The sequence below is a fragment of the Leucoraja erinacea genome, chromosome 1, assembly GCF_028641065.1.
Source record: "Leucoraja erinacea ecotype New England chromosome 1, Leri_hhj_1, whole genome shotgun sequence".
In the NCBI taxonomy this organism is placed as follows: Eukaryota; Metazoa; Chordata; class Chondrichthyes; order Rajiformes; family Rajidae; genus Leucoraja; species Leucoraja erinaceus.
The window spans coordinates 161,409,473-161,427,026 of record NC_073377.1 but is presented as its reverse complement, the minus strand read 5'-3'; the positions used below and the strand labels follow the sequence as shown (position 1 = coordinate 161,427,026).

At 42.4% G+C, this 17,554-nt stretch overlaps 1 protein-coding gene across 2 annotated transcripts in view; it reads left to right on the top strand.

The window, feature by feature from the left end:
- idua (alpha-L-iduronidase) overlaps positions 1–17,554 on the top strand; it is a 137,570-nt gene that overhangs the window by 73,895 nt on the left and 46,121 nt on the right. For both annotated transcript variants that reach the window (XM_055647006.1, XM_055647012.1), the window contains exons 3-7: positions 843–925; positions 1,961–2,068; positions 4,628–4,723; positions 7,634–7,836; positions 12,716–12,895. In XM_055647006.1, the coding sequence (XP_055502981.1) occupies positions 843–925; positions 1,961–2,068; positions 4,628–4,723; positions 7,634–7,836; positions 12,716–12,895 (670 nt within the window). The remainder of the gene's footprint in view (positions 1–842; positions 926–1,960; positions 2,069–4,627; positions 4,724–7,633; positions 7,837–12,715; positions 12,896–17,554) is intronic.

The following is a 17,554-nucleotide window of genomic DNA, read 5'->3' as shown; positions in this document are numbered from 1 at the left end:
TAACCCCTGCCCTCCATGAGACCTGAGCTACCCACATCAGGCACCTCAAAGGACTAAAAAAAATACCACCAAATCTGTCTCTGCAAAATGGTCTAAATTTACGGGAACCAACATCAGTGGGCCTGTCCAGGCTAAAGTCTCTAAGACTGAGCACAGTCACTTTCAGCTACATTGGGCAGTCGACAGTCCTCCTGAAGTAGACATTTTATTCTGAATTCTGTCATGGGACGAGATTTGCAGGTGGACACAGGGCAAGTTTTAAGAACATCTTCAAGGTCTCCTTGAAAACACGCAACATCCTCACTGAAGTGCTGGGGATCTGGTTTACGATCATTCGACGTGGAGAAAGAGGATTTGGGTTAGCATTAGGCAGTGGCGGACTGGCCAGGGTGTCAGCTTGCCCGATGGCAAGTGGGCCCCTGATGAAGTGGTAGCAAGTGATGGCAAGTGGTGGGCCCCCTTTGTCTCCTGGCTACCAAAATTTTTAGACCCAGTCTGCCACTACCTTGTTCCATGCATCAGGTAATGATGCATACACCCAAAGTAAATGGCAGAAGGCATGCGCCATTCCACAAACTCGTCCCATCAGGGACCCCCTACCCCATTTGTGAATGAGTTTGTGGTTCCTACATTGGCCTCATCAGTTACCACCGAAACCATAAGGCCGGAAAGTATGCAAGTCATCCTAAATCCTGAGCTAACTTTCTAGGAAGTGTATGTGTGCAAGAGAAAAATGTAAAATTGAAAGAACTTGGAAGTAAGCTGCAACTTGCAATAATTTGGATGAAGTAGATTTGTAATTTACTGTGCATATTTTTTTTTCTTGTCTCCTTTCTGAGCAGAGAGATAAATGGCAAACTTCAGTACACTTTTACAAGCTTGGATGGTTTAATTCACAGACTCTGGCAAAATGAGCTAACACCAGGTAAGTCACAAACAAAAGATAAATAAAGACACTAGAGTATAATTCTTATGGTACCTCTTGGAACTCTTTGTCATAACAATAAAGAAAATTCAACAGAAACAAAATATTTTAAACAATGTCTTCAAGGTTTCTGCTTATCTTCTCAACAAATTGCTCAATGATTCCTTTCAAATTCTGTTCCATGTACTTTGTTCAATTTCCTCCATGGCAAGATCGCCCTGGCAAATTACTGCTAATCTATAAAGTGTCCTTGGTGCAACAATCTTGAATATAGATAGTTTATTAATGGTACATTTCAGACTTAACATTTAGTTACCAGTAAAGAAAAATAATTTGGGCAATACATAAGCTCGTCCTCGCATAGAGCCAGATTTAAAAATATGGAAAATGAAATTATCACAAAATATTTTGAGTATATAGATCGAACAAAGCCCTACTATAAATATTCAGGTTGGTGAACACAGATTTCCAATTTATGTCTAGGAACTCCCTGGTACAAACTGTTTTTGTGGTTCTAACTCTAAACCTACTTCACTAAATTTGCTTTTGATTATTTTTTTTTAAATAACAGTCACTTGTTCAATTGATATGTCTTAAGCCCCTGTCCAACTTAGGAAACCTGAACGGAAACCTCTGGAGACTTTGCGCCCCACCCAAGGTTTCCGTGCGGTTCCCGGAGGTTTTTGTCAGTCTCCCTACCTGCTTCCACTACCTGCAACCTCCGGCAACCACCTGCAACCTCCGGGAACCGCACGGAAACCTTGGGTGGGGCGCAAAGTCTCCAGAGGTTTCCGTTCAGGTTTCCATTCAGGTTTCCTAAGTGGGACAGGGGCATTACTTATCATTAGAGTATGTCCCTTACTTTTAAATTATCTGAAAATCCATCAGTAGAGCAAGAAATTTTGTCATTATGTGAAATTATAATGTGAAATCAGTGTTAATTAGTATTGTGATTAATGTTAATCAAGCAGTTAATAGTTTGCATTAATTATTACATTATTTAATTAATGAAATTTCTTTCTTTGTATTTTGTAGGATTTGAACTCATGGGAAATCCTTCAGGTTATTTTACCAATTTTGAAGAAAAAATACAGGTGTTTGAATGGAAAAAAATGATCGCTATTATGGCACAAAGGTATATAGGTACGTGCATGGCAAAATATTGTAATTAGATATTAATATAGAGTGTCAACTACAACTTAGTTCATGATGAATTGTAGTGATTACATCTCAACTAAATTTTTTAATATTTCTTGCCTGTAACAAATAAATTGCTAAGATAGCAATATAGCATTTCGTTGTCTCTGTACTGTACACTGAAATGACAGTAATAATCATTTCTATCGATTTTTGCATGTAAAAATTGTAATTAGACTAAGTGGGACAACTGTTGGGTCATGATCATACGGTAGGCCTGGTCCCCCAACGCAATTTTTTAATATTTCCCTGTAACAAATAAATTGCTAAGATAAATTTGTTTTGTATAAATATAAAGGCTCCATCGAGTTTTACCAAACTAGACTAAGTGGGACCCCCGTTGGGTCCCCTGGTCCCCAACGCACCCATGCAATATTCCCCACTCACCCGTCACCCCAATCACCATAGCCCCTAACTGCAAAGGCGCGGCTCTTTTCCCCGCATCCCCGAGCACTCCCTCCCCCTCCTCTTCATGTGTGGGAGGGGAGGCAAGTGGCGTGGGTGGCATGGGGGGGGGGTGTGGGGTGTTAGGGGAGGAGGGGTGTGGGAAGAGAGATGGGGAGGAGGGGTTGGGTGGATGGGGAGGTGAAGGAGGGGGGGAGATGGTGGTGTGGGGGGGGGGGGTGTGGCGGGGGATGTGTGGCGGTCGGGTGTGGCGGGGAGGAGGTGTGTATGGGGCGGGGGGAAGTTGTGGGGTGTGTGGGGGGGGGGGGGTTATGGGGGAGAGGGATGTGTGGGGGGGGGGGGGGGGGGGGGGACTGAGCTTGGAGAAAAGACGGAAGAGCCATGGGCGAGAGGGGGGCATCACGGGGGGAGGGGGGAGGAGCCAGCGGGGGGGGGGGGGGGACCAGAGAGTAGTGGCTGGAATTGGCGGTGCGATGTGGACTCACAGCGGGGGCTGGCCATTCTCCTCCGCTGGGATCAGAGTCTCCACTTTCCGTTTGACGACAACGGCGACATCTCCAATTCCGGGCTGGGCTCCGCGCTGGGTCTCTCCGACGGGCCGGGCTCTGGGCTGGGCTGGGTCTCCCACTCCGGGCTGGGCTGGGTCTCCCACTCTGGGCTGGGCTGGGTCTGGGGCTCTCTCCGACTCTGGGCTGGGTCTCCGATGGGTCTGGGTCCCGCCGGGCTGGGTCTCCATGGGCTGGGTCTCCGACTGCGCTGGGTCTGGGCTCTCTCCGACGGGCTGGGTGGGTCTCCGGGGCTGGTTGGTTCAGAATTGGGCTGGGCTACGTCAATCACTGTGGTACAGTTTCTGTCATCAGCATTGCCTGGGATGCATCACGTGGAGGCTTCTGCTTGCAACCCAAAAAGTTGTGCTAAAATAAGTATACTTTTATCTAAAAGACAATCAACATCCAAAACAAGTGTTTATTGTCATATGCACGAGTACAGTGAGGTACAGTTACAATGAAAATATTGCTTACAGCTGTATCACGGACATATAGATTCAGACAACGCACAAAAAAAACGCTTTGCAAAAAAATCCAGAAGATTGATGCAAAACACAAGTAGAAAACAAGTCCATAATAGTGCAAAATGTTCTGTTCCCACATATTTTAGAAGGAGATTGAACACCAAAACAGGTGCCCACAGTTGCTACAATGCTGGCATCCGTTCATATTTTGTTCTGATAATAGACCTTGGAGTGTTTCTACCTCCGGTGTTTGTTAATTAAGCTGAGTTTGATTATAGTGGTGCTTTTGATAGATTTATTACTCCAAGAATGCTGGAAATTCAGTTAGGTTGCAAGAATTGCAGCCTCTTTGAAATCAACAGTTAAGGGAGTAGATGGATCAAAGGTCGTGTTATGCACGTAGCAGCTAAATTGTATTCACAGCAGGCTTTAAAGCAACAGATCACTTTCCAGAGGATTGAACTCAGATTTTAGACGGTGATTTTTAGGTGCCTTTTGGGAAACCATTTTATTTTCTTCTCACCCTAATTCCATTACAAACTCAGAGGAAAACTAGACTTATTTAAGACTCCCAAAACCTAGAAACGTGCTTAAATGTAAATCAGAAAATCATCACTCTGTAACCAATTTAGTTTTTCTCTCTCCATTCATTCATTCATCATTCATTCATTCATTCATTCATTCATTCATCCATTCATTCATTCATCCATCCATTCATTCATTCATAACATTACGCACATAGACAGAACTGGGACTTTGATTTCAAAATATACATGCTCCTTTACAAATGCTTCCATTATCCCCTGCTACTTTGACTGTCTTTTCAGTATCATTCTAACTTTTCACACTTCACCGTGGATTTATTATTTGATTTATACAAATTTTATGTTAACAGTGGTTAAAAAGTAGCAAGATACTATTTATTTATTTATTGATAAATTTAGTTCCATTATGGCTTTATTATACTCCTGAACTCTTGGTGGCCTGCCATTTTCCACTAGAATGTCATAAACTTAGAGATACAGCTATATTAATTACGAAGTTCATAAAATGTTTATGACTTACACAAGTTTTCCATGGACTTATAGATATGTACGGTATGGCATATGTGTCAAAGTGGAATTTTGAAACATGGAATGAACCAGATCATCACGACTTTGATAATTTAACATTCACAGTACCAGGTGGGTTTATTTTGTTAGTAAGAACATGTATAAAATTACACTGAATGGACTTGGAGCATTACTATTTAATTTTGATGACACTTTTATCATGTAGTATTCCTTGAAGAATTTAATGTGAAGGTAAGCTTAAAGGGCCTGTCCCACCAGCATGCGACTGCATGCGGCGAGCGCGACCTAACGTGGTTGCTTGAGGCGTACGGCCTCGCGGGGCCGTTCCCACTTCGATCGCCGGAGCCGTATGAAGTTGGGCGGGGCTGGTCCCGACAACGCGCGGGGCTCCGAAAAACTGACATTGTCCAAAAATTTGCACGGCAACGGCCTGTCGGCCCGCAGCCGCATTGAGGCCGTACAAAGCGCCTCGACGGGCGTACGCAGCGTCTCGACGCCGAACGCAGCGTCTCGACGGCGTATGCCTAGCTCGTGGCGTTGCGCGATGACGTCACCGCCCGGCATGCCGTTGCGTGATGACGTAACCGCCGAACGCCGTGCGACGTCCAAATTCAGTCGGCCCGCCTCCTGCCCAGCTGATTGGTGAGTATGATGTCGGGACCAGCCCCGCACAACTCCAGACGGCTCCGCAGTTGGAAGTGGGACCGGCCCCGCGAGGCCGTACGCCTCAAGCCACCACGTTTGGTCACGCTAGACGCATGCAATCGCATGCTGGTGGGACAGGCCCTTAAGGCTAGATTACACCTTATGTCCATTGCATTAAGAATCTCTGTCTTCCCTCTTTAATTCAACCTTCCCCTTTAGCTTATCTCTAGTCCATTCTTGTTCCAAAAATAAGTAGATGTTTTAGATTTGCTGCTAATACAAAAGCTATGTCTTGAACAAATAGTATCAAAGAAACATTGGCAAAAATAGGAAGATTAATAAAGTATGCAATTTATTGTCATTAAAACCCCTGAGAGCAGAAAAGCTACACCTAATGAGAAAGCGATAAAGAATGTAGATGACCTGGGAACACAAGAATAGTCCTGACCGAAAACATCATAAACCCATTCCCTCCACAAATGCTGAGTCCTTCTTAAGATTCGAGCATCTGCAATTTCCTGTTTCTCAGGTACAGGATTCTCTGAAAAGAATATATAAATGGAAACGCCATCAAAAAGGGCCGAGAGAATATTGAATTTTATTTTCTGCAGCACAAGAATAAAGAAGTTAAGTTATATTTAGTTGGATCTTAGATGATATCTTTTGTACAGATACAGTGGCTTGCAAAAGTTTTCATACCCCTTGAACATTTCCACATTTTGTCACGTTACAACCACAAACGTAAATGTACTTTATTGGGATTTTATGTGATAGACCAACACAAAGTGGTGCATAATTGTGAAGTGGAAGGAAAATGATACATGGTTTTCAATTTTTTTACAAATAAAAAACTGAAAAGTGTGGCGTGCAAAGGTATTCAGCCCCCCTGAGTCAATACTTTGTAGAACCACCTTTCGCTGCAATTACAGCTGCAAGTCTTTTGGGGTATGTCTCTACCAGCTTTGCACATCTAGAGACTAAAATTTTTGCCCATTCTTCTTTGCAAAATAGCTCAAGCTCAGTCAGATTGGATGGAGAGCGTCTGTGAACAGCAATTTTCAAGTCTTGCCAGAGATTCTCAATTGGATTTAGGTCTGGACTTTGACTGGGCCATTCTAACACATGAATATGCTTTGATCTAAACCATTCCATTGTAGCTCTGGCTGTATGTTTAGGGTCGTTGTCCTGCTGGAAGGTGAACCTCCGCCCCAGTCTCAAGCCTTTTGCAGACTCTAACAGGTTTTCTTCCAAGATTGCCCTGTATTTGGCTCCATCTATCTTCCCATCAACTCTGACCAGCTTCCCGGTCCTGCTGAAGAAAAGCATCCCCACAGCATGATGCTGCCACCACCATGTTTCACAGTGGGGATGGTGTGTTCAGGGTGATGTGCAGTGTTAGTTTTCCGCCACATATAGCATTTTGCATTTAGGCCAAAAACTTCAATTTTGGTCTCATCTGACCAGAGCACCTTCCTCCACATGTTTGCTGTGTCCCCCACATGGCTTGTGGCAAACTGCAAACGGGACTTCTTATGGCTTTTTTTCAACAATGGCTTTCTTTTTGCCACTCTTCCATAAAGGCCCGATTTGTGGAGTGTACGACTAATAGTTGTCCTGTGGACAGATTCTCCCACCTGAGCTGTGGATCTCTGCAGCTCCTCCAGAGTTACCATGGGCCTCTTGGCTGCTTCACTGATCAATGCTCTCCTTGCCCGGCCTGCAGTTTAGGTGGACGGCCATGTCTTGGTAGGTTTGCAGTTGTGCCATACTTTCCATTTTCGGATGATGGATTGAACTGTGCTCCGTGAGATGTTCAAAGCTTGGGATATTTTTTTATAACCTAACCCTGCTTTAAACTTCTCCACAACTTTATCCCTGACCTGTCTGGTGTGTTCCTTGGGCTTCGTGATGCTGTTTATTTACTAATGTTCTCTAACAAACCTCTGAGGCCTTCACAGAACAGCTGTATTTATACTGAGATTAGATTACACACAAGTGGACTCTATTTACTAATTAGGTGACTTCTGAAGGCAATTGGTTGCACTGGATTTTATTTAGGGGTATCAGAGTAAAGGGGGCTGAATACGTTTGCACGCCACACTTTTCAGTTTTTTATTTGTAAAAAAATTTGAATACCATGTATCATTTGCCTTCCACTTCACAATTATGCACCACTTTGTGTTGGTCTATCACATAAAATCCCAATAAAATACATTTACGTTTGTGGTTGTAACGTGACAACATGTGGAAAAGTTCAAGGGGTATGAATACTTTTGCAAGCCACTGTATGGTCTCAGATTATGCAAAATGCTTAATTTTTCACGTACTGTCAGATTTCGACATTAAAAGTATAACATTTATGACATGTGATTTTAGGATTCCAAAACTACTATGATGCGTGTTCTGAAGGACTGAAAGAGGCAAGCACACTACTTAAATTTGGTGGTCCTGGAGGTTCATGTCATCCTCCCCCCCACTCACCAATTTGTTGGGGATTGCTAAATCACTGCTCGAATGGAACCAACTTCTTTACAGGAGAGATTGGAATACGATTGGATTATATTGCAATACACAAAAAAGTAAGAGATGAAACATTGCTTCACGTTACACCAATCAAAACGTGCTTCAAAAATTATTTATTTATAGACTGCTTTGTTGTAAGTAATATTGTACAAGGTGGATTTTTTTGTTTGATCTTCGACGTTTCTATAACAGATCGGAACAAATAATTATTACATTATTAAATATATCTTATATGTTTACCATATTTTAACTTGTTATTTGAGGATTTTGGTTATATAAAATCATTGTAATATGATTTGATCACAAATTCTTGCTTATGATGCAGCATAGAATATATTGGAGTTTGTCTTTCTAGAAAAAATATAGAAAAGAAAATATAGCGATTTTCCCTAACACAAAGCCACATCATATGCGCATTCATCAAGAAATAAATTTGGTTGATCTATTTACTTTTTTCACAAAAATTGGTACAACAGCTAAATTACTAATATCCTTAAATGGCCGCATCACCATTAGAGCATCTTTTTTCTATCTAAAAGCCTATTTTTTGGCAGGCTGCATTGTGTATTTGTGCATTACAAGAAATCTGTGCCCCCTATTTTGAGTTATTTTGTTATTCTTCAATCCTGTGTATTCATTGCAAAGTGCAGCAAACATTATGTTCCTTTTGCATTGGTAAAATAATTGCTCACTTCTGAACTGCCTGGTTCTGGGTTTAGCCTGAATTCATGGACTGAAATGATTACTTTGCATTTTAACATAACTTAAACGTTCAGAGGGCCTAACTAGATTGTTTCTTAGTTTAACCACTTGCTAATATATAAGCACATGTTGGTTTATTATTAAACATTCCTCCAGTAACCAAATACATTTACAATTATTCAACCAAGGATGCATTTACTTTAAGTCCAGATTTTAAGTTTACAAATCGCTCACATTGCTACTGTACAGGTACTTTGAATACATTTTGCAAAAACAACAATTAAAAAACATGCACAGTATGGAGAGGAAGTGCAGGAGAGCTAGCATCCAACTGCAATAAAAGCGGTCACAATGAAAGCCCAGTGATTACAGAATGTAATGGATGACTCCCACAAGAAAGAAACGTCACACATATTTGTTTGTTCATCCCATCTTCCCACCACCCCCACCTTTTCTCCCCAACATAGGTATCTGAGAACCCAGGGTCGGAGAGACACTTTGTAAAGCAGAAACCTTCTTGATTCTAAGTTTCTGTACGAGTACGTTGAATCCATTTGTACACGGTTCTCATTTCTCACAAATTCCTCTCCTGTCCTTCGTAATACACAAATCCACATTAACCATGTCATGATCCAACTGACAAAAAGCAGATATATATGTCATCAAGCTATTGGCAGTTTTAAACAACAGCGTTCACCTGAGAATTCACTTCAATTAAACGAGCTGCACCTTTCCCAAAGCCTGCAACCATACGGTTTGCAAAGCGCCAACGTAAGCAATATTGATAAAACAAACACGAAGAAAGAAGTAGATTTTCTAAGAACAGGATAGATCGCAGCATAATTTTAGAGAAGTATGAAAATTATGGCATTAAAAAAAAAGGGACATGGCTTACATAAATGGAATGTGAAGATAGATACAAAAAGCTGGAGTAACTCAGCAGGACAGGCAACATCTCTGGGGAGAAGGAATGGGTGACGTTTCGGGTCGAGACACTTCCTCAGTCTGAAGAGCTTTATTTGTACCCAGTCCAGTCAAATCACACTATACATGAGTATAAATCAGGAAGGGTCTCAACCTGAAACGTCACTCATTCCTTCTCTCCAGAGATGCTGCCTGCCCTGCTGAGTTACTCCAGACTTTTGTGTCTATCTTCGGTTTAAACCAGCATCTGCAGTTCCTTCCTGCACAATAGAAAAGGGGGATTAGACTAGGTAACATGCTGACCCTTAACAACAGATGAAGACACAATTGTAATTAAAAATATTGGAGAGTTTGGGGAGGGAATAGTGGTGGGGCGGGGGCTGATGATAAGAATAACATAGGCAGTCAAGAGAACTGTACCACAGGAACAGGAACAGAAAGTAGAATCAGTGTGGATGGGGATAACATATAAAAAATGGACAAAGCCGATTAGTTGACGACCCGACCCTCTCCTTTCCTACAATCACATTAACCATTTGCAATCCTGCGAATAAAACAAATCCCCGTGTCTTGCTCATCGAACCAGCAAACATTTTGTGAGTAGAGACCAGGCCTTTGGCAGCAGATGCTAGGAGCTTGCACAACTGACCCGAAGTCTCTGATTGAAACCGTGAGATATCAAAGTCTTCTCAATTGTTTCTACAGTACTCTGAGGATTAGAGACATTTAAACACAGTTAAAATAGGTTTGAATCACTTAAATGACTGAAATAAATCACAAAGTAATACAACGAGAATGACACCCTTAAGCTCACCAAGTCTGCACCAACTATTTAATTCTTTGCAAGTGACAAAGTGTATCAATGAGGCTAGGGCGCAAAATGTGATTTACATAAAGGCCTTGATATCTGAGATGGGTTCACCAAGGGTGAGGGGCCATGGGATCCAGGGCATGTTGGCAAACTGGCAACAGGGCACAGAGAGAGCTGGTAGAGGGTTATTTTTGCAATTGGATGCCTGTGATCATGGATCGATGCGCAAACCCTAGTGGACGTGAAGAAAGATTCAGTAAGTTTACGGATAACATGAAAATCGGTAGAGTTGTTGATAGTGTGGTAAACCTCCCTCTGGTAAATCTCTTCTGCACATTCACCAAAGCCATCACATCTTTTCTGTAAAGCAGCGACCAGAACTGCACACAATGCTCCAAATGTGGTTGAACCAACGTTTTATATAGCTGCAACCTGACTTCCTGATTCTTATACTCAATGCCTCGACAAATGAAGGCAAGCACACCATACATCTCTTTACCACTGTATTCACTAGTGATCCCACTTTCAGGGAGCTATGGATTGAACTCCAAGACCCCTATGTTCATCAATGCTGTTAAGGGTCTTGTCACTAACTATATATTTTTCCCTTGCATCAGACCTTCTACTTCCCAAGAGAAAAAAAAAATAGCAGAAAAACCAAGCTGAGCTAATATTGATTCAAATTTTAGCTAAAGTCGAAGAATGCAATGTTGATCAGACAAAGGATGAGGTGCAGTTCCTCAAGCTTGCATTGAGCCTCATTGTGATAGTACAGGAGACTACACAGCCATATCTCAGTGCAGGAGTGGGCTGAGGCATTAAAGTGACAGTCAACGTGAAGCTCAACATCTCCCTTGCAGACTGAATACAGATGTACCACACAGTGATCTCTCAATCTGCACTTGGCTTCTCCAATGTAGAGGAGGCTATATTGTGAACACCTAATGTAGTACACTGGATTAAAAAAAGGCCCAAGTGTATTGCTGTTTCACCTGGAAAGACTGTTTAGGTCCCTGGACTGTGGGAAAGGAAACATATTTCCATGGTCTGCATTTGCAATAAAAATTGCCTTAAGAATGGTGAGAATGGAAGTGAAGGGCCTGGTCCCTGCAAAATGCCGACAGGAAATGAGAGGGGAAGATGCATCCGGTGGTGAAATCTCTTCAAAAAGGTGGCAGAATTGTGGAATGTCTGTCAGGGCAACCCTGAGCTTCCTGGTGTTTGAATCTACAACAGAATCTAAAATCCTCAAATAGATGACAATGAGATGAAGCATTGGGCATTGGTTGAGAAATAAATGGTTGAGAAGTCAAGTGGAATCATGTTGCTGTGGGTTTGACTTGTCTCAGTGACTTATCAGCTCCTTAATGACCTGTTCTGCCACCTTTAGCCAACTGTAGATGTACATATGAGACACAGGGAACCACTGATGGTGGAATCTTGAGCAAGACACAGAGTGCTGGAGAAATACTGACTGACTCGGGCTGACCCACTGGGTACCTCCAGCACTGTGTGTTTTGCTGCGGATGCACATTCCAAGATTTCTTTGTACTTCCAACCATTTTTTATTTATCCCATAGCACCTCCCTAAAAGCATTACCCTTCTGGATTCAATTTGAGCTGCCTTCCTATGCTTTGAGGATCATCAAAAATCTGACTAAAATCCATGTAGACGCACTGCTCCCATCGACTTTCTGTGTTTCCTTCTCAAAAAAAGTCAATCAAGTTATTCCGGCACAACCTTCCCGTAACAAATCAATGCTGACTATCCCTGATTAATCCATGCCTGGAGTAATAAAGGTTGAAACCGTTCCTTAGAATAGATTCAAGTCATTTGTCCACCACTGAAGATAAACTGTCTGGCCATTACAGTATATCCTTCCTCCCTTTTACAACAATGTGCAATATTTGCAGTTTTCCAATCTTCTGCCACTACTGTTGCAGAGAAGGAGGATTAAAAAATTGTACTCATCCCCTCTGCAACTTTGTCCCTTGCTTCTTCTCTATCCATTTATCTGTCTAAATGTCTTTTAAATGTTGTTATTGTACATGCATCACCTATTTAAGCTCTATCATGCCGCACAGGCACAACATCATGCATTAATAGCACAATTTGTTATTTAAAGTTTATAATTGAATTTCATTGTTATTAACTATTAAAGATTTATTTAATGAAGGTACTTTCATGCACAGTTTTACCTTCTTTCTATCACCAAGTGTGCATTACACTCAAATAATCTTAAAATAAAGTACAATGGGCATTCTGTTTGAGAGCAAGTACAATAAGTATTTACAGAGAGTACAATGAGCATTTTATCTGGTAGCAAATATATACTAAATAATTAAGAACAAAGTTAGTAAGATTATCAATATGATCTTTGATCCTGAAAAATTGAAGTAGCCATGAAGTAATATTGATGTAGCAGATAGTGACATTGTGTAAAATGTAAGTTCTTGCAGAGTCCTTTTTTTTTTAAATTGTTTCCTTATTTTGGTAGGGTGCTGGTAGTTCTCTACACATCATAGAGCAAGAATTGGATACAGTTCATCAGATCCAGAAACGCTTTCCTGAATTCCAGTCAATTCCCATTTACAATGATGAGGCTGATCCACTGGTCGGTTGGGCAATTCCTCAGGTTTGGAGAGCTGAAGTGACTTATGCTGCAATGGTTGCTAAGGTAAATAAAAAAAAGGCCACTTCACAGTTCAAAATAAAGATTTTGTAGTTACTTATCTTTTATCACATTCCTTTCAGGATGTCTCAAAGCATTACTATCATGGAAGTTCTGTATGTGGCCAGTGTTGTCACTAGAGGATAAGGCGCAGAGTGCTGGTGTAGCTGAGCGGGTCGGGCAACATCTCAGGACAACATGGGCAGGGCCGGATTTAGATGAAGAGAGGCCCTAAGCTGTTCCACTTGTGAGGCCCCCTCCGCGTTGGTTTTCAGCGCTGGTGGCGAGGCAGTGACCGGACAGCCATGGCGGCCAAATCTCCCACAATTCAAAGCGAGGGAGAAAGTGCCCAGCGCCGACCAGTTGCCGTTGCAGTGCGCATGCGCAGGGCGGTCGATGATGTGCGGGCCGTGGTTGTGCGCATGTGCAGGGGGAGGACGTGCAGGCCGCAGCAATGCGCATGTGCAAGGCGGCCTGTCGTGCCGGCGGATGAGGAGCGAGCGGAGCCCGGCGGCCAGGACACGGATAGCGGGGGGAGATGGAGAGAGAGAGAGAGATAGAGAGGGGGGCCCGCCTAGAGTTGAACGGTAGTTGTCCTGCCTTGGCCAGAGGCCCCCCTAGACCTCGAGGCCCTAAGCTTAAGCTTGTCTAGCTTATAGGTAAATCCGGTCCTGAACAAGGGTAGGCAACGTTCAGGTCAGAACTCTTCTTTAGGCTCTCCCCCTCCACTTGTCATTGGAGGAATTATGGCTGCTCATTTCTGCACATTGAGCTCTCAACAGCAGCAATGTACTAATAACAGATAATCTGTTTTTGTGATGTTGCTGAAAGAGAAATACTGAGACGGAAAATTAGTGTACCCCTCTAAACCATCCCCAGAAAATGGTCAGATTTTCTGTTTAATTTCTCAATGGTCTTGTTTGCATACATTCTTCTGAACTGTAAAACATTGAAACATTGAACTCCATCATCAAGTTCGCTGACGACACCACTGTTGTGGGACGCATCACTGATGGGGATGAGTCAGAATATAAGTAGAGAGGTCAAGCAACTGTCCATATGGTGCCAGCGCAATAACCTGGCCCTCAACACCAGCAAAACCAAGGAACTGATCGTGGACTTTGGAAGGAGTAGTAGAGGGACCCACAGTCCCGTTTATATCAATGGGTCGATGGTTGAAAGGGTCAAGAGCTTCAAATTCCTGGGCGTGCACATCTCTGAAGATCTTTCCTGGTCCGAGAACACTGATGCTATTATTAAGAAAGCACATCAGCGCCTCTACTTCATGAGAAGATTATGGAGAGTCGGTTTGTCAAGGAAGACTCTCTCTAACTTCTACAGGTGCACAGTAGAGAGCATGCTGACCGGTTGCATCATGGCTTGGTTCGGCAACTTGTTCGCCCTGGAGAGGAAAAGACTACAAAAAGTAGTAAACACTGCCCAGTCCATCATCGGCTCTGACCTCCCTTCCATCGAGGGGATTTATCGCAGTCGCTGCCTCAAAAAGGCTGGCAGTATCATCAAAGACCCACACCATCCTGGCCACACACTCATCTCCCTGCTACCTTCAGGTAGAAGGTACAGGAGCCTGAAGACTGCAACGACCAGGTTCAGGAATAGCTCCTTCTCCACAGCCATTGGGTTATTAAACTTGGTTCGGACAAAACTCTGAACATTAATAACCGATTATCTGTTATTTGCACTTTATCAGTTTATTTATTCATGTGTGTATATATTTATACAATGGTATATGGACACACTGATCTGTTTTGTAGTTAATGCCTACTATGTTCTGTTGTGCTGAAGCAAAGCAAGAATTTCATTGTCCTATCAGGGACACATGACAACAAACTCTCTTGAATCTCTTGAATCTTGAATCTTGAATCACAAGCCAACTCAGCCCATCCTTTGGTGATTCAATACATTGTCATTGGATCTGATTGAACAAAAGGGATATGGATTTTGCTGAGAGATCCGAATTTAATATTCAACCTTAATTGCTCTGTTGTGAGCCCACTTCTTGAATTGGAGTTATCCCGGAAGAGAAGGCACTCTCATGCAGCTGATAGGTAGGGAGTTCAAGATTTTGATTCAATGTCAATATTTTTCAGAGTTAGGACGGTTGCTTGGTTGCAGAGGAACTAATGGCCTCTGCTGCACATGTACCTCGAAGTCGGCTTGTGTCATCCGTTCAAAGAAAGCTTGATGATGCATTTGTGCAGTGCATTTTATGGATTATTCATAATACAGTCATGACGCCAGAGAGTAAATGTTCAGGGTTGTGATTGGAGTTCCAGCATGATACTTAGTGCTGGATGGCTTTGACCTTCATGATATGTTGGTGGAGCTCCACATGCCTTGGCAAGTGGAGAGTATTCCAATCTGTGCACTTGGTTCTATGCTTGTAGATGGAAGAAAAGATATGGGGAATCAGGATATTTGTCATTCAGGTCTACTGCTCTTGTAATTTATGTGACTGGTCCATTTACATTTCTGGTCATCATTAGTCCAAGTTTTCAATGGTGAGGGAATCTGGCAACATTAAATATCAAAGGGAGATGCTTGACACTTTTTGAATAATACTATCCATTTATCGGCCTATATCCAGGCAAGCACAAGTTGCTTCTTTCTCTGAGGAATTGTAATGAAACCAAACATTATGCTGTAGTGCGTGGGTCTCAAAATGAGGCAAGTAGTCCGAAGTTTGAGAAGCACTTTACTTTAATTCCTCCCGGTTCAGGGGAAGACGAAACCAGGTTAAGATGGCACCCAAACCCTGCCTTTTATACCCTCCGGCTAAGGACCGCCTCCGGACTGCACCACTCCTGTGCCGAGGGGTTCGGCAGTATAATGGCACGACCCTTAGGAGCCGCCACAATGCAATCATTAATGAACATAACTCGTTCTGATCTTAAGTATAGTTGAAAGCTTTTCACATAACAAGATAAACCAAGATCAATACTAAATCATTGCTGAAACAGCTGAAGTTGTGGTTGGGCAGAGTAAATTGCCCTGTGGGGGGGGGGGCTAAACAAATATGCACTTCAGATGGTTGATCTCTAAAAAACACACTATCTGTGCTAGGTGATAGCAGTGTGTTAGAGTGTTCCCCTTGTTTGTATTTCCAAGTTCCTGCACCATATACATTTAATAGTGTTTCCTTGCTTCACACCAGAAAGTCATGTCTCCATTCATTACATTGGTCCCCCTAGACGTCCCTTCGCTATGATAATGAAAGAGGAATAGAGAGGCCTTAATTGTAAAGGGACATGATTTGATACATTCACCCACAAGATGATAGCCCTCTCAGAGGGTGCTAATCATTTCCTTTCTTACCTATTGGGAAAATGTTAAAAGCACAATGACTCCTGCATTTGGTCAAAATGCTATGGGGCATTACCAGTTGTAAAGGCAACTTTTACTGCTCTGATTCCTTCAAGCAGTGAAAGGAGATCTGCAGAATGTTTATTTCTTTATTTTTATTGTATGGCTGTATGGTTATCTCGTTTCACTGTGCCAACTGGCACATGTGACAAATAAATGTATCTTGTATCTTGTAAATTAGCAGGGAGCTGTAAATCTGCAATTAGCCCTTAACATACTGTATGGTCTGTTCTGCTGGGATCCAGAATCAATCAATGTAGCACATCCACGGCAGAGCACAAAGCCACACATTTCTCCTGCCTACCTTCTCCAGTGCAGAGGCTGGTGATGGTATGTACAGGGTGGGCAATTCAAGCTTCAAATGAGAGACTATGGAGGGTTATGTGGACCTGTGCAGCCTCTGTCAACACCAGCTACCAACACGTGGAAAGTAGCCATGATTTGTTCAGCTGTTGAATGTTTATTAGATAGGACAAATAGACAGCTAGACATTGGAAAATATTGATGGCATCACTTCAGTTCCAGCAGAGCAACGTCAGATAATCAATATGGTGGTTAAGCAGGTCCTTGAGGGATTGGCACCTCTTCAGGCACTTCCTCTAAAGAGTGACTAGGATTTGCTCTAGGTCATCTTCTCTAAAGCCAAACAGGACAGGAGCTTGGTCGACCTTAATATCTTTACCCATTGTGGAGCAAAAGGACTGGTCTTTCTACATGGGAACACGCCCCATTTCTCTAATCTCTTCAGGTAACTGCCTTGTAATACAAAGTAAAAAGTAAAGCCCTATTAGTCTATAACAAATTCACGCAGCTAGTTACTTATCACACCACACTTTACCAAAAGGCATTTAGATTATTGAGTTTAAAGGTTTACCTACTATCAGTTTAATGCGGATGGGATGTAATCCCAGCTGCTCAGAACTCATGTGTATATCTCTAAACTTCTGATGTTGATCCAACATTCAAAGTGCAAGACGGTGTCTGGCCAACCTTTTAAATCTGTCTTCTTTCTTTTCTATCATTCCTCCCTTCTTTTCAATGCACCCTCTTCTTTGAACTAGATTGCAAAGTATTCACTCAGTATGTTGGCTGTGCTGTCCTTATTTACGAGAGGATCTCCTTTGAATGCCCGTTTTCTATTATTATCAAAAAATCTAGCACTCAAAACATCAAAACATTGGCATCGTCACATCCCCTTAGTTTCCATTTTCAGTTCTCCTTTGCATTTATTGTATTCAGTGTTGTTTTCTACAGTACTGCGCTTAACTTTGATAGATGTAA